Raw genomic sequence first — 18541 nt, 5'->3', positions numbered from 1 at the left:
AAACCCGGAGAATGCAATATAATCCTTAGTTTTCACTTCATGTGTTGTTTTAAGGATAGCAGTGTTCTATACACTATGCACTTGCTGGATCAACTCCCTTTGAGAATTCATAGTGCAGGTCCAGATAGGTATTTATCTCTCATCCCGCTGTCTGAAAAACACAGAACAGTCATACACAGATATTAAACAGTTTCTTTATAAGGTACAACAGTCAAAGTCATGAGATTTACAAGTCACACACACAGATATTAAACAGTTTCTTCATAAGGTAAAACATTCACAGTCATAAGATTTACATTGTCATTTACTTCTCCATATTATACAGCACTTCTCTGCTATCCTGTGTGCATGCCTACTAACTACAATGTAGAAAGCTGCCAAAAACTTGAAGGGGCAACAGGAAGACATTATAGGGATATAGTAGATTTTCAGCAATATTGGTGATATATGATAAACATACTCTACATGGGAAATGATTATAATAATGCTCTGTAAACAGTTTGATGTGTTATTTAGCACAAAGAGGAAAGTCAATGCGTGACTATAGAGGAAGAGGTTGTGTGGCACTGTAGAAAGACACTACCAAGCATAAAAAACAGCTGCTTTACTACCGCGGCTGTGTTACCGAACTTCCACTCTGAATGGAGTTTATAGCCCAAGCATTAGCACCATTGTCACGGAGGGTTATGTGTTTATTTATTTTTGCCCAAAATGTTTCACTGCTGCAGCTGTTAGATGAGAGAGTGCAGTGAGAGTAGCTTCTAAGAGAAAACGTCTGAGCTGCCGGGAGACTCTATTTTTCGTGACGCTGGGCCGAGCTCCACTTTACAGACTTTCTGTGCAAAATTAAGGGAGTACATTGTCTCACCCACATTTGACTCCAGTGAGGAGATCCTAAACACAAATAAAACAGAATTCAAACTGAAAAACAATGGTACAACAAATTAACATACAGATTTATACTGTATAACCCTGCAAGTGTGCTTTCTGAAATATGATAAAGGGGTTAGTTTTCTTGTACAATACTCATGATTGATTGTGAAAGAGAGAACCGCAGTTGTTGACTGAGTATTAAGCCAATATCTTGAGTTGTTAGGCCTTTATTATCCAGAAACCAAATACTCACATACGGCAACCATTTTAGGTCACAAGTCAAAGTGATGGCTCCATTACATTTTATTCTAGTAATGCTCTTGTGCAGTTAATATACTTTTTCAAAGTCTCTTGTTTGGTGCGTGGACCATTATTATATAACTAAACAAAACAGTGAAAAGTCCACACTCGAAATGTCTTTATGTTTATTTAATTTAAAACAAACATTTAAAAAAAAAACATTTTAAGATTTATCCTTTCTTTTTCCTTGACTATACCATCACTGTCCTAATTCCTCTCCACGTTTCCAAACCAGCCCTTTCTGTGTATCTGTGTACTAAACCATCAAAGTCTTGCTATATTTCCCCAATTCTCCAGTGTAAACCCACCACCATCCCAATCTTGTTGCCTATGCAGAGCCCCAGTGTGTCAATATCTCAACAGTTCTCCACCATCACCATATATTTCTCCTCTACAATACCTGCACCACCATCACTGTCTTATTGCCCTTGCCAAGCGAATCCTGGAGCAGATAGGTGAGTCTGGAGTTTAGGAAGGGGACATGTGTCTGCTTGGCTCTCAGTGCCTGGATAACATCCCCAACAGCTAGCAGGGAGCGGTTAATGTTCTGAGCTTCCTTCAGCCTCTCTCCCTCTGCGCCTGACTTCCACACACACTCTGAACCAGCCAGGTCCATCAGGTTCAGCTTCCCTGCAGAACCAGAACATAAAGCAATTAAAAAAAAACATCCCAAAACGTGTGGGATAATAAAATTCCAGTTTGGAATGGAATGTTTAAGAGTAAGTTCCTGTTTTTTCTTTTTTTTTTAAATTTGGAATTAGCAATTATTTTTTTCTCATTTGGTCATTTATTTTTTATTTCAACCCAGCACACCGCTGCCACCCCCAAGCTGACACGCGAGAGACGAAGACGGACATACAAGTCCTCCGAAACGTGTGCCGTCAGCTGTCTGCTTCTTTTAACTCTGCAGGCCTGCCATATGGCCTCCTCAGAGCTACAGTGTCGGAGGACCATACAGCTCTGGGCAAATTATAGGCAGGCCCGCAGGCGCCTGGACAGTCTACAGGAGTTGCAGGTGTGCAGTGAGTCGAGGACACCCTGGCGTACCTAGGCCATTCCCACCCGGGTGGCACTCAGCCAATTGTGCGCCACCCCCTGGGAACTCTCATCCATGGTCGGCAGTGGACTCACCTGGACTCAAACCACCGATCTCCAGGCTATAAGGCGCATCCTGCACTCCACACGGTGAGCCACTCAGAAGCCCCCTAAGTTCCTGTTTTACATGCAACAGTGCAGTGCAGGTTTATAATAAACACTTATGACCTAGCTAAACCAGAAGAAGTAATTTGTGACACCCCCAAGTCTGATATCCATGCCCGCCTCACCCCCTCATTCCTCACCATTAGTCCTGGCTCCGCTTGTGAGGTCAGTTCCAGTCTTGGTGATGGTGAGCAGGGTGTGTGAGCGGAAGCTGTGCTGGTTCATTTTGGTGCCATGAGTGATCTGGATCCTTCAGCCCAGAGCCAGAATCTGCACAGGGAATGAATAACTGGAGGGAAAGGCTTTGTGAATCTCAGGGCCTTTTCCAACAGAATGCTGACTTACACGTCTACTTACTGTAAAGGCCCCCCAAGTCAACCCACATTTCTGCTTAATATGTGTAACAGTATGTAATATGTATTACTCCATAGGTCACATGAAGGGATACTTCAAATTGGGAATTCCTAGACACAACTTGGCTCTGCAGTAAATCGTCATGTTTTCAACGGCTGAATTTGCAGTAAACGTGGGGGGGTTTGTTAAATTCCCTGCTCTGCTGTCACGTTAACCCGCCTACTTTTACATTTTGTAGGTTAATCAGCCAATCAAAACAGTTCCAGCACAAGCCTGCTTTTCTAATTGATTGTTGTTTCACAGAGACGTGTTGGCGTCTCGCTACAGTACAAAGGTGATAGTTAGGACGATCTAATTTAAAATAAAGAGGCTATTTCCATACAAAATGGAGTGCACAGGAATACAAACTGAGGAAGGTGCACAGCTTCCGATTGGAACCCCCTTGACACTCCCAGATAAACTGCGAGCGAGCCCCCCTGCACTTTCTGAGGAAGGTATACCTGGGGCTGCAAGCCTTCTTCAAGAGGGCCTAAAACTGGCAACAACAACAACAAAAAACTGTATGTAAAAAAGGCAACAGAAAATGGGAGGACCTTTACAGATTCAGACTCACAGTTCGAAAAGAACAAATAAAAAACCTGACAGCTTCCCTAAATTACCAGGAGAGGTTGTTAACCGAAACAATTGGGCAGGCATTTGTAGTAAGTGAAGCATCTTTTAGTGGTACATGAATTTTAAACATAAGCCCTTAACTGGCATGAAGTGCACAAATGGGGACTGAAACCTCCAGGTTAGACTGAGAACTTTTGGAATTCCAAGCTGAGTTTGACAAGAAGCAATACATTTGACATATCTATGTCAGAATTCTTCCTTAAAGTATCACAAGAAATGTATCCCACCAAAAAAGACTGCACCATGACCGGCTAGAGCATCGCCTGTCAGCCACATCTACTTCTTATAAGCCGAGTTATCGGAGCTTTACAAGCAAGTTCACTCATTCCGAAGTTCCAACAAATAAAAGTTGAAAACATATTTTTAATGTTTGAGGATTATGGGGCTATAATACTTATCTGTTGCCCACCAAAGATTGCAGAGTTACTTGCGTTGCCCTCCACAATATTTTAGTGAGGAGCACTGTGCTAGAAGTTATTCAATCAGTGACTACCATGACATTGCAATTATGTCAATGACAGAGTAAACCTTCTTGATGCGCTGAAAGTTCTTCACCTCGATGACCCTCATCCCCGGGACATGCAGCTGCCCACTCCCGTCGGGATTTATTGTTGCAATTTAATTAATATTGATATCTTTTAGAGACAACAGGACCCATTTTCCACTTAGATGAATTAAACTGTGTTTCTGTGAGCTAAGCAGACAGGAGAGGCGAGTCCATGGCCCGCACAAGAGCACAGATAAACATGCATTTTCAAAACCCATCAGTACAACTCTCACTGCTCCCTGCTTTCAAAGTTTTTTCATTCTAAAATGTTAAGATGAGAGTATCAGATTAGGATCACACCCAGGAACCTTGTCTCATGTAAACTAAACATAATCTCCACCTCCATGTTCATTATGTGAAATCCAGCGACAAGATGTACACCACAGTTCGCAGAATAGCAGCACTCACATAATTAGAGTACCTGTTGTACAATTCCACTGAGATCCCCCTTATGCTTTCCTCCAACAGCTTCCTGTTTGAAGGACAGTAACTCAGCAAGGGGGGGAGGTAGCATCTCCAAGCAAGTGTTCATCACCATCATCATCTTCCTCACTTAGAGAGAGTCCTTCACTGTCAGAGCTGCTGCCTGACACCAGAGAAGATCAATAAACCACAGTGGACATTCAACTGCAATGTTTCATTTAAAAAAAATACAAAAAAAAAAAACACTTCAAGTACAAGTTACAGTAAGTCAATATGCCAAAAAAGTTGCATCAAATTGCCATTTTGTCAGCAACTGCAATCTTCGATAAAAGTATACTTTTCCATGTCGTAATCTTTTGAGTGTATGTCTTGCTATGCAAACTATTGACAAACACTATAAACATTATTACAGTGCTCACCCTGTATAACGCTATAGTAGGGAGCCATAGTGTTCCGCCTTATAACGTGTATAAAAGGGCTACTGTAATGGCATTATGGAGCAAATGGGAGTCACGACCTACCGTGTTTTAACCGATTCCGCACTATAATGAGGAGCGTTCTAACTGGTGAGCACTGTATTCGTTTTTTTTAAGCGTACAGCAGTCCCTTTTTTATATAACCACAGTACTTTATTGGGGGCTATAAATAGAGTTAATTTAAGTCCATGTCTATTGTGTATATAATTGATCGCACAAAGTCTCATTGTGTTTTATAGCGTTCACTTTAGACAGAGAAAATGTGGTGCAAGTGTAGTAAATCAACAAACTCACACTTCATATTCTTCTGCTGTGAATATAATGGTAATATGATATTCTTCACAATTGCATAGTTTCCAAAGGAACCATCCGCTTCAATCCACTAATGGTGGGGGGTATTTTAGTGAAGCATAGGGACAGTTTAAAATGAAATTCATCAAGCCTTTAAAGCTCAGCTTTCATGGGACTTTTCACTCAGGAAAAAAAAAAAACATTAACCTTGCATTATGTCACATCCAGACACGGCGATGTCCAGATTTTATTCAAATTAGAAAAAGAAAAACCTTTTTTTTAAAGCTTACTGCATCAAAATTTGAATACTAGTATCCAGCCTTTCTGAGTAACATTGCTGCCTGATGGCTGTCAGTGCTGGAGCCTCCTGTGACACAGCACCTGGGCAGCCAGATAATTTAGGGAATGGGCTGGGAATGTGACTTTTAGGAAGTGAAGTGAATATATTGTCTAGATATATTGTTTTTGCCATGATAGGTGATCTTTACAATCATGTTTACTGTAATGAAAAACATAATTATATCCAGCATTAAGAGTAGAACAAGTTCACCTCCCAAAATTAAAAGTAAAATATGGAAAATCTACTCAGAACTGGTTCCATTCATTTCTCTACCACTGTAGTGAAGCAAGCATTGCCTGGGCAGACAAAAACAGGACCAAAAGAACAGAGCATTCATCTTCATGAGAAAAACACATAACTAGAAATTTTCAAGCCTCCCTTTTTAGCGCTTACTGTCTATGAGCCCAGAACATGCACCCTCTCTCCCTACCCTGTTCATTGTTTCCACTGAGACACTGCCAGGACCCTGTGGGATGTAATAAAGATAGATTTGTGTTTTTATTAGAAATAAAAACAGACCTTCTGGACTAAGAAATGGTTTAACATCTAGCCACCAGTGTTTTCCATCAGAGCACTTCTGAAGCACTGGACCAACTGCTAAACACTTTGCTGAGCTGTGTATGCTTTCAGACAGCAATAACCTTAGTGTCCAATTCCTGGTTTGAGCATTGCAGCTATAATTAAAGTGGGTAGGCCCATTGCCATGGTAATGTCAGTTTTCATTATGCAATTGCTCCAGTTAGAAATTGAAGTGGGCTGGGACCCTTAACTCTCATCAGTAAATATATAGAAGGCAATGCCTGGTGCATCTAGGATATAGGACTCACCTGGCCACATTACAGTTTCCTTCTGATGATGTGGTCATGTTTTATGTTCCAAGGTGTAATGAAAGGCTTGATGTGCAGCTTGTTGGTGTTTTTAAAAAAAACGGCTGCTGACATCCCACATTGAACTCTGCACATATTTTGGGTGCTGTTGTCTTCTTATTCTTGTGACAATCCATAATGCTTGGAGGTCACCATAATGCAAGAAGCACTGTGTTTTATGTATCAGATTAATGGCTTAGGTCTCAAAGTGTACCCAGTTTTTTGGTTTACTTATCAACCACAGACCGGCAACCTCTGAGCTTAACTACCTGTAGTATTTCTCTTTCTCTCAGTGTTTCCCCCTGACTCTCACAGTGCTTGTTTTATTGTTTTAGTTTTTATTTTGTGAGGAAGGATTTTTACCGAAGTTCTAAAAAGGCTGTAATATATAAAGCATAGTGCATTTCAGAAATGCAGAATTGTCACTATTAATGTTTAGTATTTCTTTCTGTGGCAGGACAGAAGCCCTGCTGCTGTAAATAGTGTGTCTGTGGGAATGTAAGGTTGGCAGGGATGGGGTTAAATCTGTAATTGATGCTAATTGGGGAGTGGTCACATGTGTAAAAAGGAAGCAACATCCTTTGCTTGGGGGAGGAGTTTTTGTGTTGTGATTTTTGTATTGTTTTGAAACTTTATAGTGAAGGTGAATGCCCGTTTTGTTTTGTTTGAATATTTGTTTTGGCCCTTGTGACATGTTTATTTATTCCTGTGTTGTGTTTGTTGAGCGGGCTGTGACGCTCTCCTGTCACATTCTCTGTTGTGGGATAATACCAAGTTTACAAACAACTTTTTAGATCTCTATTGCTGAAACAGTGCCATAAGAACTTCTCAGCTGTGTTTTCAATAGGATATGCCTTCCCTTAAAACACATACAGTATACTGTCCAGTTAAAAACAGGAAATTAGAATTTTAAATGACACTTTCTTTAAGGAAATGCAACAAGTATTTTTTTGTGTGTCTAAAACATGTTTTAGTTTAATCAACCGGTCATTCCCAGCTCTATATCCCTGCCTAACAGTGTACAATACACAACTGATCATACCTATGCAATTTTCTGTTACACATGTTTCAGAGAATTGGAGCTTAAAGTGAGCCAGGCTTTTAGCCAGGCCTGCACCTCTCTAACTGTGACAGAAACACTGTTGAGCCTCTTACCTGAGCCGAGAGCCCCTCCTCCAGCTGTGACCCCACCTCATCCTCGATAGGCCCCTCCCTCTTGAAGAGGGTTTAGAAAATCTGAAAGCAGGTTTCAAAGAGAAGAACAAAATCCTGTGGGGCACCCAGGTCAAGCTGAAATGTAGACTAGGCCTGTTTGTATACATACATCTTCAAAAGCAAGACAGGAGGAAGACTACATAAAAAAAAAATATTCAACATGGAGAAAATACAGTCCAGGCCTGTGTTTGCACCGATTACTAAGAGTTAGTGTCGTACTGACAGAGTATACAAGGATCCTATTTTCTGGTCTCTTCTCTCTTCTCTGTGTTACTATGTAACAATCTTCTGATAGCAGCATCAGAGCTGCAAAGCCACAAGAGAACCCAGCATATTGAAATAGACCCTCTGTCTCTGAATAGATATTCAGCATTAGCTAATTAATCTAAGAACAGGTATAATGGAATGAACCTCACCCCTCAGATTTTCTTTGTCAATGTCTTTTTGTTCTCCAAGCTATTGCAGTTCTTCCTCTGCCTTCAATCTTTCTCCTTCCCTCTCTGTCTCACATTCCATGTCCTGCTCTCCAAATCTCCATTTGTGTCTATCCCCTTTTCTTTGTGCTCATATCCTTTTCTCTGTATTTCTGTCCCTTTCTAACCTTTCTCTGTACCCTCTGTTTCTAGTTTCTAGTCTATCAACCCCCACCAGTTCCTCACTGTATCCCCCTCTCTTACTCTCACTGTCTATTTCCCCTTTCTGTTTAATCAGTTTCAAGTTTCACTGATAAGACAAGTCTTAAGTTTTGTTGTCTGACAATATTCACTATGAGCTAAGTAGAAGAAACATTTTAAAATCCATTCTCAGCTTTGCTAGTACCAAAGTAAAGAACTGGGCTAACGTTGTATTTTTTAACATGCAGTTTTGAACCAACTGACAATCACGAAAAAGCGATACCAGGAAGCCATGTGAACAGATAATTACAGTTATCGATACTAGATGAAAAAACAGCATGAATCCAAATCTATATAATGTAAGCAGCTCAATGTTTTAAGTGTATATGCACTACTAGTAACTGCACTTCAGTATCAACAGACAGACCAAGGTCATAAATCACCTCTAAATCCCTAGCATGAGATTTAAAATCAAGTTGTTTGCCATGAAAATCAAAGCAACTGGTGTCAAGATATAATCAGCATTACCTCAATTTCCCCCGAATTTAGCTAATGGTGATTGCTGTTAATCCAGGTTATGATGCCATACAAATCTAGAAGTGGTTGGTTTCAGATTGGAGACCAATCATCAAAGATTAGCCACAGACACATTTTGTTAAGCTGTTAATCTAAACAGGGAACCAGCAGAAAGGATATTATGAATATGATCTGCACTGTGTTGTAAGAGAAGCAAAAGAATTAGAAATGGGGTCCCAGTTTTAACGCATATTATTAGTATTATTGTTTAATATTGATAATATTTTACAGGAAATGCATATTTTTACCATGGGTTCCTAATGAATTAAATGTCTGTAATATGTAAAAAATATATATATAAATAAAGGGACAAATCAATACATTTCAATTTAAAGGTTAAAGTGTTTATTACAAATTTGTCTAAAAGAAAAAATTGTTTTATTTTATTAGCAAAATTACATTAATAACTTTATTGTCTTCATGCTAGAAAAAAATTAATCTGAAAAAAATATGTAAGGTTGAGGTTGAAATGTATTATTTACTACTTACTCCTGGGCAGTCAACAGTATTATTGCATTATTATATTTTGTAACCAGTTTGTTTGCAGATTACAAAGTACCGGACAAAAATACAAGTAATAAAAAAGTAGTCTGGATATTATTTTCCTGGAGCTAAATGCAGCAGCATCAAGCAGATGTATGTGGAATAAACAATTCTTACTGAACCTTGTAGCCAATAATAAACTCCATTAATGATTCAACATAAACTGTGAAAAAAATCCTCAAGTAAGAGGATTTAAATACTATGAGATAGGGGTGTGTCAAATGAGTGTTTGTAATCAAATATTCTAGCGATAATACAATGAATGATCAATTATTTGGATAAAGTTCAGCCTTCTTTTTTAATATCCATTTATTAAACTAGCTCTGTCAAACAGTATAATGGCAAATATCCTTTTTTTTATAGACCTATGTTTAGGTAGATATTAATGTGATTTGCTTTTATCCAACAGCAGAAAGCTTCAAAAGCAAACCAATAATAATATATGCTTATTATTATTATTATTATTATTATTATTATTATTATTATTTATTTCTTAGCAGACACCCTTATCCAGGACGACTTACAATTGTTACAAAATATCACAATACAAAGTATCACACTATAAAAAATCACATTACAAGTTATCGCATTACAGAATATCATAACACAGATAAGAGCAGATATGAAAGTACAATAAGATCAAATTCAAGTAAGAGCAAAATAAAGAATACAGTAAATTATAAGTAAGAGCAAGTTTGACGAAGAACAGTCAAAACTTATTGTAAATATTTGCTTATATAAGTAAAGTTCAGTAAGAACATGTAGTAAGTATGATAAATGGACAACAATGATTTCAAATAAGAGCAATTACAAAAAATGTGAGTAAAATCAAATACAAGATATAGTAAGTAATTATAGTTAGGAGCAATAGTTGAATGTGGCAAGGTATGGAGCAGTTCAGTGCAAGTACAAGCTGATTCAAGTACTGCTACAATTGCGTGCAATCTAGTCCAGTATAGTCGAAAGTTGTGAGGTTTACAGACGCTGTCTGAACAGGTGCGTCTTGGAGGTGTCAGAAGGTGGTCAGGGACTGAGCGGTCCTGATATCCGTGGGTAGGATGTTCCACCACTGAGGGGCGGGTGAAAAACTTGCATAAATATAAATGAATAAAAAAAGATTTTAAATTTGTTTAGGTAGAAGCTTTGGCAAAAATGCCTGTAAAGTGAATTTATTAAATCATTACAATTTTAAATTAAAATCTAGCACCACCAAGAAAACAAAAAGCAGCATGTTAAAATGCCAGATTTTTTTATATTCACTTTGTTACTGGCAGAACTAAAAGGAATGTGCAAAACTTCCAAATGTTCTCGAGTAAAGCTAGCTCATAGCTGGATGCAGCAGGTCCAGCTAAACAATCTTTTCAGAAGGTGTGAAGGTAGATGAGTGCAGAGATACTTATCTTGTTTATTTTTCTTTTCTTTTGATTATTTGTGTCATTAAAAAAAAAAAAAATCTTTTAAAGTTATAATATACTGGTATCTATACTTGAAATAATAAAATAAGTCTTTGTAATACATTTAAAGACCAACTCTACAAAATAATCTTCCTTTTATGTTTACAGGGTTTTATACAACTCAACAAGAGACCTCAGATTTCCCCACACTTCAAATCCAAGTGGATTTTTTTTTTTAAACTTTCAGTTCTTCAGATCAGTTCATTATTTAACATTATTTCCCTCTAACAATTATATTTTATTTATGTATATATTTATTGAATTCCTTTCTATTGTAATTCAGTTAAATAGAATAAATAAGTAAAAACTTGAGGCTTCCCAGTTTCATTCTTGTCTTGCATTTATAAATGCTATAACTCAGCCATGCTTTCAGATAACAAGCAGCAGCACTTCTGCAGTAGGCAACTATTACTGGAAGGCAGCTATTTGTAGAATTAAGGTTTATTGTAATATTAACCAGCTTATACTCTTAACAAGTAAACAACAACCAAACCTCAGGTAATACAGTGTTTTTTCTTTCAGGGAGTTTTTTTCCCCCAGAATGACAACGAAATGGAAGGTAAAAGAGGGACCATTGAATATTAATAACCTTTGATTACAATTTCCAACTGAATATTTGATGAAAATCAATTGTTTGACACAGCCCTACTACAAGAAATGTAGCCTGAATGTAGTGAGGTGCCTACTTCTTTCTCATGGCACCTAGTTTATTTTTATGAAACTCACAAGCCAGCTGTTTGCTGCGAGAAGGTATTACAAGTGGCATACAGATGATCCCCACAAGTTAAAGCAGACTGTTCTTTAATTCTAGTTGCCAGCCACTAATATATAACCTGGACTAGATTAGCCAAAGCATGTTTGTAGACGAGCCAGTGCCATCTAGTGATCTACCACTTTATAAACAAGTTTCCTTTCACTTTGCTATACATTGCATTCCGATAAGAATCACTAAGAATGAAAGCAAACACCCTAAAGGAGAATTTAAAAAAATATCATCAATAGATGTTGGAAATAATGGCCTCTTTCTGGCTGTTGACTTATGACACAGATTAATTACTGTGAAATGGTTTTCAAACAATTAATATATTTTAAAGTTAGTTCTATTACATTTTTACAGACTTTTAATGTCAAGGTGCCAGTACTTTTGTCATGAACACATATTTGAAAGTGCTTTTTAAAGTTTTTTTTATATATTGTCTGCTAAACTACCAGAAATGGTGTACTTTGGTCTTTGTCGTGATAAGTAGTGGCTATAGATCACTAAATGCTTGTATTTAATGTGTTTTCTTCAATTATCTTATATTAAGTGTAGTGTGCCAATACTTTGTCTGTTCCCTCAGGGTGGTGCCCAATGAGCTTTTAAAGTAGCATATTTTCAAAATCATACATGGTTAATAGTTTTTAGAACACTACAGAATATACATATTATTTGTATCACATATCTTATTGTGAACTGTGTATCTAGTCATGATCACAGTATTGCTCTAGCTCCAGTTTTATAAGGGCTCACTTCAGCATCAGTCTTAGAGCTCCTGAGTGTATCTTCTGAGCGCTCGCTCAGTCACCACGCTCCCCAGTGACATCAGACAGTTCAGGACGACCTCTGTGACATCAGATAGGACTGCTGGTTGTAACTTTTGACCCCTGACCTCAGGGATGATGAGGGCAGCTAAGTTCAAGGCCAGGTTCCCTAACAATCCACTGTGATTGGCTGTGAAGAAGCAGACAGTCAGAGCACAGCCCAGGGAGGACAATTGCACACAGCGAGTGATCAGGACACACCCCTCATCTGAAAGCCAATTAGTGAGAACTGCAGCCAGCACAGCCCCGCCCAGAAGAGTGTTTCCTGTGAACGAATCCTCACTGAGCCATAGAAATTCAAAAGAGACCAGCGCTGGTCCTAACAAACAGCCTATCCAACACAGGTCCTGCTGGGGTTCAAACTCAGCCCAGCGCAAAGAAGGAGGGAGCATGGATAGCAATGATCCCGCTGCTCCAGAGCAGGCTATGAGGAACAGACCACCCGCTGGAGCTCTGTGAAGCTGTATGGGGCGAGAGAGAAGACAGAGAGAGAGAGAGAGAAAAAGAGAGATCTCATTATTAGATAGGAGTGAACCTGTAGAGCTGTGAGCTCAGAAGATACACTGAGGAGGCTCTATCTATACTAGAAAACATTTTTAAGATAATATATTTTCACATATGATAGTTTGAGAAGGTAATTTCCTATTACATTCTTTCCTACCTGTAATACCTTACTGGACAGTAAATTTTTCTTTCAGTAGTAAAGAAGCAAGCAAGGAAAGAAATAATATCGACTACATCTTGTGTTTATTTACATTACAGGTCAGTAAATAGTTGTAAATAACTTTACCTGGATTAAATACATACAAAATGTGATCAATGGTTCATGACATGGTGTATTTTGTTGATACAGGTAATTATGCATTTAGAAAAAATGTTTTAAAGTAATTGAGTTTGAGTGCCGCACTCTATATTTGAGTGTGTAAATTCACAAACTAAAAATTGGCGAGAGAAAATTACCATAACTGACAGCATTCCCTGTCAGCACACGGGGAGAAAAACTGCCTTAAGTAACCTGTATGGATAAGGAGGGACTGTTTGATCATGTAACTGCATTTATGCAGTGACCATAATTTAGTGTAATGTATAATTATGTCTGAATTAATCTTCTTTAAAAGGACAAAGTAACAGATTGAATTGCTTGGAAAGGAAATGTGTAACTCACTGATAAAGATTTAACTGTAATAAATGACCAGTTTTGTGTGGTGATGATAGTAATGCCTCCAATAACCTCAAATAATGCATAACTTGGTTCTGACAGTCGAGGTGAAAGTCTGCATTTTCAAGAAATGTTAAAAGATTATGCAGAGTTGGGTAGAAAAAGGAATTGTGTAAACTTAAAGTAACAAAGCCTGTAAGCAAACAGCAAGGGACTACAGTGAAGTTAAATTGTGGCACTGTAGACACATGTCAGTTTTGTTCAGAGGAACATATGACAATTGAGAGACATTTCCCTAAGAGAGCGTTTCAGAAATATTGTGGACAGATAGGAGACTTCTGACATTGGCTTTAACAGTCTCAGTATGCAAACAGACGAAGGACTGAAAGAAATGTAGTGAATAAGAAATTATTAGAACTATCCTAAAGTATTATCAAATCCAGCAATTTTAAGAAGATTAAGGATTCTAACAAGGATGACTTGACCATCACAGAGTTAAGAAGTGTCTTAAAATCACACCTAGGTGAGAAAAACAGCACTGACTTGACTTTCTCAAGTCTACTTGAGAAATATAGGGACATTCGGGGGATGTGAAATCATATCTTTCTAACCTCACAGTGATCAATAACTTTCTTTCAGAAAAAATAAAGAAAGCTGCAAGTGATGAAGCAGACACAGAAGAGGTTAGGTGCTGGATCACATACCAAGCCTGTCGCTCTGCACAGCGCTGGACATCAGGTCTGTGACGTCCGGGGAAGAAAAAGCAGTCAAAGAGCATGCATAGCACAATGAAGTTCAGGCTAATTGCAAAGCAATACTTGATTTCAGTCCCCAGGTTTCTGTCTTGCTAGGTCAGTTAGGAGACATACAGTGGGGACAAATAAAGGTCCTTCTCAGTGGTTATCAAGCAAAGATGCTAAGAAAATGTAACAAATGTACTGAACAAAGAAGCCATGACTGGCATCATTGTTTTCACTATGCTGAAATTGGACATAGTGCCATAGGCGGTCTCAGGAAGTAGATTTACATACTGCTTTGTAGTTTTCATACACTTAACAAAGAACTGACAAAAAATTAAAAATTTGAAATTTGAAATTTTGAAATCTAACATGAAAACTGTACCACTATTTGGCTTTTGGTAGACACTTGCAAAATGATTTTGTAGTTTCTTGTACAATACACCAGTACAAAAATCATACACTTCTATCCTGAAACCTTTATACAAGGAAGTAAAAATATCTGCAGGAAGGGGTGGAAAATCAAAATCACATTATTCATCTCTATAGTTTGCAAAAAAATGATAGAGGCCTCAGACAATGTGTTGATTACCGTGAATTTAAGGGAAGATAATCCCTGATAGGCGTCCTTTACCACGCACATGTTAGGCGGTTACTCATTCTTTTCTATTCTAGACCAAGGCAAAGCATATCATGAGGGTTTTGCTGTTGATGAGTATAAGTGTTTAAGAGCATTCACCACGCCATGGGGCTTGTATGAGTCGGAGCCAATACCATTTGGCCTCAGTTGCGTTTCAAAGGAGAATGCGTGAGGCACTGGAAGGGCTCCATGGTGAAAGTTGCTCACCATACCTAGACACGCTTTTCCAGAAACCTTTATAGAACATCTACATGATGCGAGGAGTGTGCTGCAAAGACTAAGAGAAAATGGGAATAAAGCTGAGGCCCACCAAATGTGAATTCTTCAAACTCGAGCAGCTTAGTTTATGAGGGAGACTTCACAATTGACCTAAATTACATCAAAGCTCTCACAACACTTACAAAAAGGGATCCCAGAACCGTTGGGGATGCAAAAAGATTTAATTTGTGCTACTATCTTAGCTCTGTACAAGAGAGTTGCTGCAAGTCAAAAAGGAAGTTACCAATACAGAAGCCTGCTAAAAATAAGAAAAATACCTGTCTGTTGTCTTCACAACAACCAATAGGCTGAGCATCAAATATCGCTGAACGTCTTATAAAAATACTGACAAATCCACCTACATTAGCTTATCCTGACTTTGACTTGCCATTCGTGCTGCATACAGATGTATCTCTAGAAGGATAGGGTACCCTTCTATACCAAAAGCAAGAAGGAAAAATTTAAAGTAAATCGCGTATGGCTCGAGGACACCAACTGCTGCTGAGAAAAATTATCACATGCACTTGGGGAAGTTAGAATTTTTAGCCCTGAAGAGGGCCGTTTCTAAACAGTTCTGTCAGTATCTGTATTATGCTCCGCGTTTTACTATATTCACAGATAACAGTCTACTTACCAAGACCCATAAACTGCAATGTGCTTTCAGGGCTGTGATCCAATTCTTGTCTCACCAAAAATCAAGACAAATGTATTTATTTATGCTTATTTGCCATTTTGTCAATATATTTTTTGTTGCGTCTCAGGTCCGTATAACACCTGTCTTATACAGCTGAACCTAATAAATTCAAGGTCATAGCCATGACCACGTATACAATAACTGCATATGAAGCACATTTTAACAAGGACCATAAAAAACTAAACATTTTAAAAGTATATTTGTATTGGTTGGCTGGTTGACTAATGAGGCTGTGGAAGTATTAGGTTGTTACCTTGTAAGTCTGATGAGCAGAGTAAAGAGCAGACACACACAGGGTGAGGTTAGAGATAACAGTTATCCACATGCCAGGACCGGCAGCCATCAGAACCATTTACCTGCAAACACAAACATAACAAACAGGATCGTAATCAAGGGTAAGATTAAACCCAAACAATCAGATTCAGTTCAGTGGATTGTTACAGTCAAATAGTGATGCATGTTCTAATGCAGCATGTAACTGCAGTTTGATACATATTTTATACAGTGATCTCATTCTAGTAAATGCAGTGGGGCTTGACACCAGATCAACCAAGCCTGCACAGCCCTTGTTTTTCAGTGTTTTTGTTTTATAATATCCCAACCCACAAAAAAAAAAAAAAATCTTTTATAAATCACGCTGTTGCAATCTCGCGAGACTCGAGTTTGAACAGTATAACGCTTTTTGAAAATGTGCTAAAAAGAATATCGGATTTTTTATTTTTGTAAATTCTTTAGCGACACCACCTGCTAAAATCAACACGTCACAAATGCTTGGGGGTTCATCAGCATTGCAAGTTCACCTTTGCAGCCTTCTTTCTGACTGTCCTTATGTACAACGACTACTGTAAACTAAATGCAACCGTTCAACCTGTTTTTAGTAAACATTTCTAAATTGCGCTAAACATTTAATGGTAAGCGTGTTATAAATATTGTACCAAGGACTGTGGTTAAATCATTTGTTTTTACTAAATAGATAAACAGGTGTTGGCGCTGCTTCGTTTTATTAACATATTTAACATAACAGAAAATACATGGCTTCCGTCAGGGGTTAAGGTTTTGTTTAATGGCTTTCAGCACCCCCACGACAAACACTGACCCAGCGCCACTGCTTGTACTGATGTTTGTGTTAACCATTTCAATAATGCTAACACCCTGTGTATACAATAACTTCACTCACATGGTTTCAAGAACTTAGCGATTAGCTTGTCCCCAGCCTCACACGGTCATTCGGACGCCTGTTTTTACAAAACTTTAAAGTCATATCCACTGTGATAGAATTATATAAACCTGCTGTCTTGTTTTAACACTCCGCTATAGGATCACTCAAACCAAACGATCTTTACTTCAAGTTCTCTGCAGCATTACTGTACAGTACTGACGGCGTATTTGCAAAAACCGTATTTTTTCTCCAGTTTAAAAAGCAAATTACATTTAATTAGAAATGTAAACATCACCTACAGTACTGTGGCTAGAGAATGTTCCTTCTGCTAACTAGTTGGTTTGAGAGTGTAGCAACGGGAAGAAGCACTGACAGCACTACGCCGAGGTTCAGCTACAAAATAATAATAATAAAAAAGAATGGCTGCGAGAAAACAGACGCGGATACAAGAAACAAAAGAGTGCTGAAACATAGAGGGAGGCATATAGAATTGTAGTTATGTTTTGTTTAAACCTGCTAGTGCCATCTAGGTATATGGGGGTCCTACCAGAAAAATTCGGTTTACTACATTGACTGAAATTATTATATATAGGGTTAGAAAATACAACTTTGTTATTTTTATTAAATGCTATGGAAACATAATAGGCACAAGTTTGTCATTCCTGAATGTAAGGGAGCAGAAAATGGCAAAATACACCCAATTAAGCAAAGAAAAAAGACAGTCTGTAATTACTTTAAGAAATGAAGGTCAATCTTTAAGACAAATCTCAAGAACTTTGCAAGTGTCTGTAACTGCTGTGGCCAAGACCATCAAACGATTTGAAGAAACTGGCACTCATGAGGACCGGACAAGGTCAGCCAGGCCAAGCGTGACCTCAGAATCAGAGAACAAGTTAATTCAAGTCACAAGTCTGCGAAACTGGTGATTTTTCTTAAAAATATATCCTAACATAAAACCAATGTCACTTTACAATAATTGAGTTTGAGTTTAAGTGTTTTAAAATAAAATATCGAACAGAACGGAATTTCAATGTACCATTTGTAATTCAGTAATATGAGAGAATTGGTCAGGGGTCTGAATACTTTTGCAAGGCACAGAATGACCCAGTGTTAACATAAAGTACTAAAATATACTATCGTACTACTATGATGTCGTATAGTATGACTATAAAATACTATAGTACAAATATGATGGACTATAGTAGTGCTATAAAAGCCACTATATTGTACCATAGTACTTTCTGGTAAAGGAGCAAATGAACATCCGCCAGAGAAAGTAAACAAAAACAAACAATATCTGGTACAAAATATATTTAGATAAAAACAAGCATATATTACAGGCAATTACATGAAATAGCAGCGCAGGCTTTTGAAACAAGACATATCACACATCATTACCCTGTTCAATACCTCATTCATATGGATCTAAAGTGCAACAGTATTTTAACATTACACGTATTATTTTCGAATCAGCAATAACATGCAATAGAAATTAACATTACACATATTATTTTCGAATCAGCGTGAAGATACATTTCTGTTGGCTATTAATGAAAACACATTTTTAAG

At 37.9% G+C, this 18541-nt stretch overlaps 1 protein-coding gene across 6 annotated transcripts; it reads right to left on the bottom strand.

The window, feature by feature from the left end:
* Window positions 1-227: 227 nt before the first annotated feature.
* Window positions 228-17403, bottom strand: LOC121312995 (kinesin-like protein KIFC3). 6 transcript variants are annotated; one of them, XM_041245069.1, is made up of 4 exons: window positions 16991-17403; window positions 16067-16169; window positions 2514-2662; window positions 228-1803 (listed from the first exon to the last, which is right to left on the bottom strand). In XM_041245069.1, exons 3-4 carry the CDS (start codon window positions 2596-2598, stop codon window positions 1565-1567), a joined length of 324 nt encoding a protein of 107 aa, XP_041101003.1. In that variant the 5' UTR covers window positions 2599-2662; window positions 16067-16169; window positions 16991-17403; the 3' UTR covers window positions 228-1564. The 6 variants fall into 6 exon arrangements, 5 of the variants coding, with proteins under 5 accessions (XP_041101003.1, XP_041101004.1, XP_041101005.1 ...); XM_041245070.1 differs by having other exon boundaries at window positions 2514-2643; XR_005949933.1 differs by lacking the exons at window positions 228-1803; window positions 2514-2662 and adding exons at window positions 9981-12786; window positions 14189-14224.
* Window positions 17404-18541: the final 1138 nt, after the last annotated feature.

The sequence above is a fragment of the Polyodon spathula genome, chromosome 3 (genome assembly GCF_017654505.1).
Source record: "Polyodon spathula isolate WHYD16114869_AA chromosome 3, ASM1765450v1, whole genome shotgun sequence".
In the NCBI taxonomy this organism is placed as follows: domain Eukaryota; kingdom Metazoa; phylum Chordata; class Actinopteri; order Acipenseriformes; family Polyodontidae; genus Polyodon; species Polyodon spathula.
The sequence above is the reverse complement of the archived record's forward strand: the minus strand, read 5'-3'. Positions and strand labels throughout refer to the sequence as shown.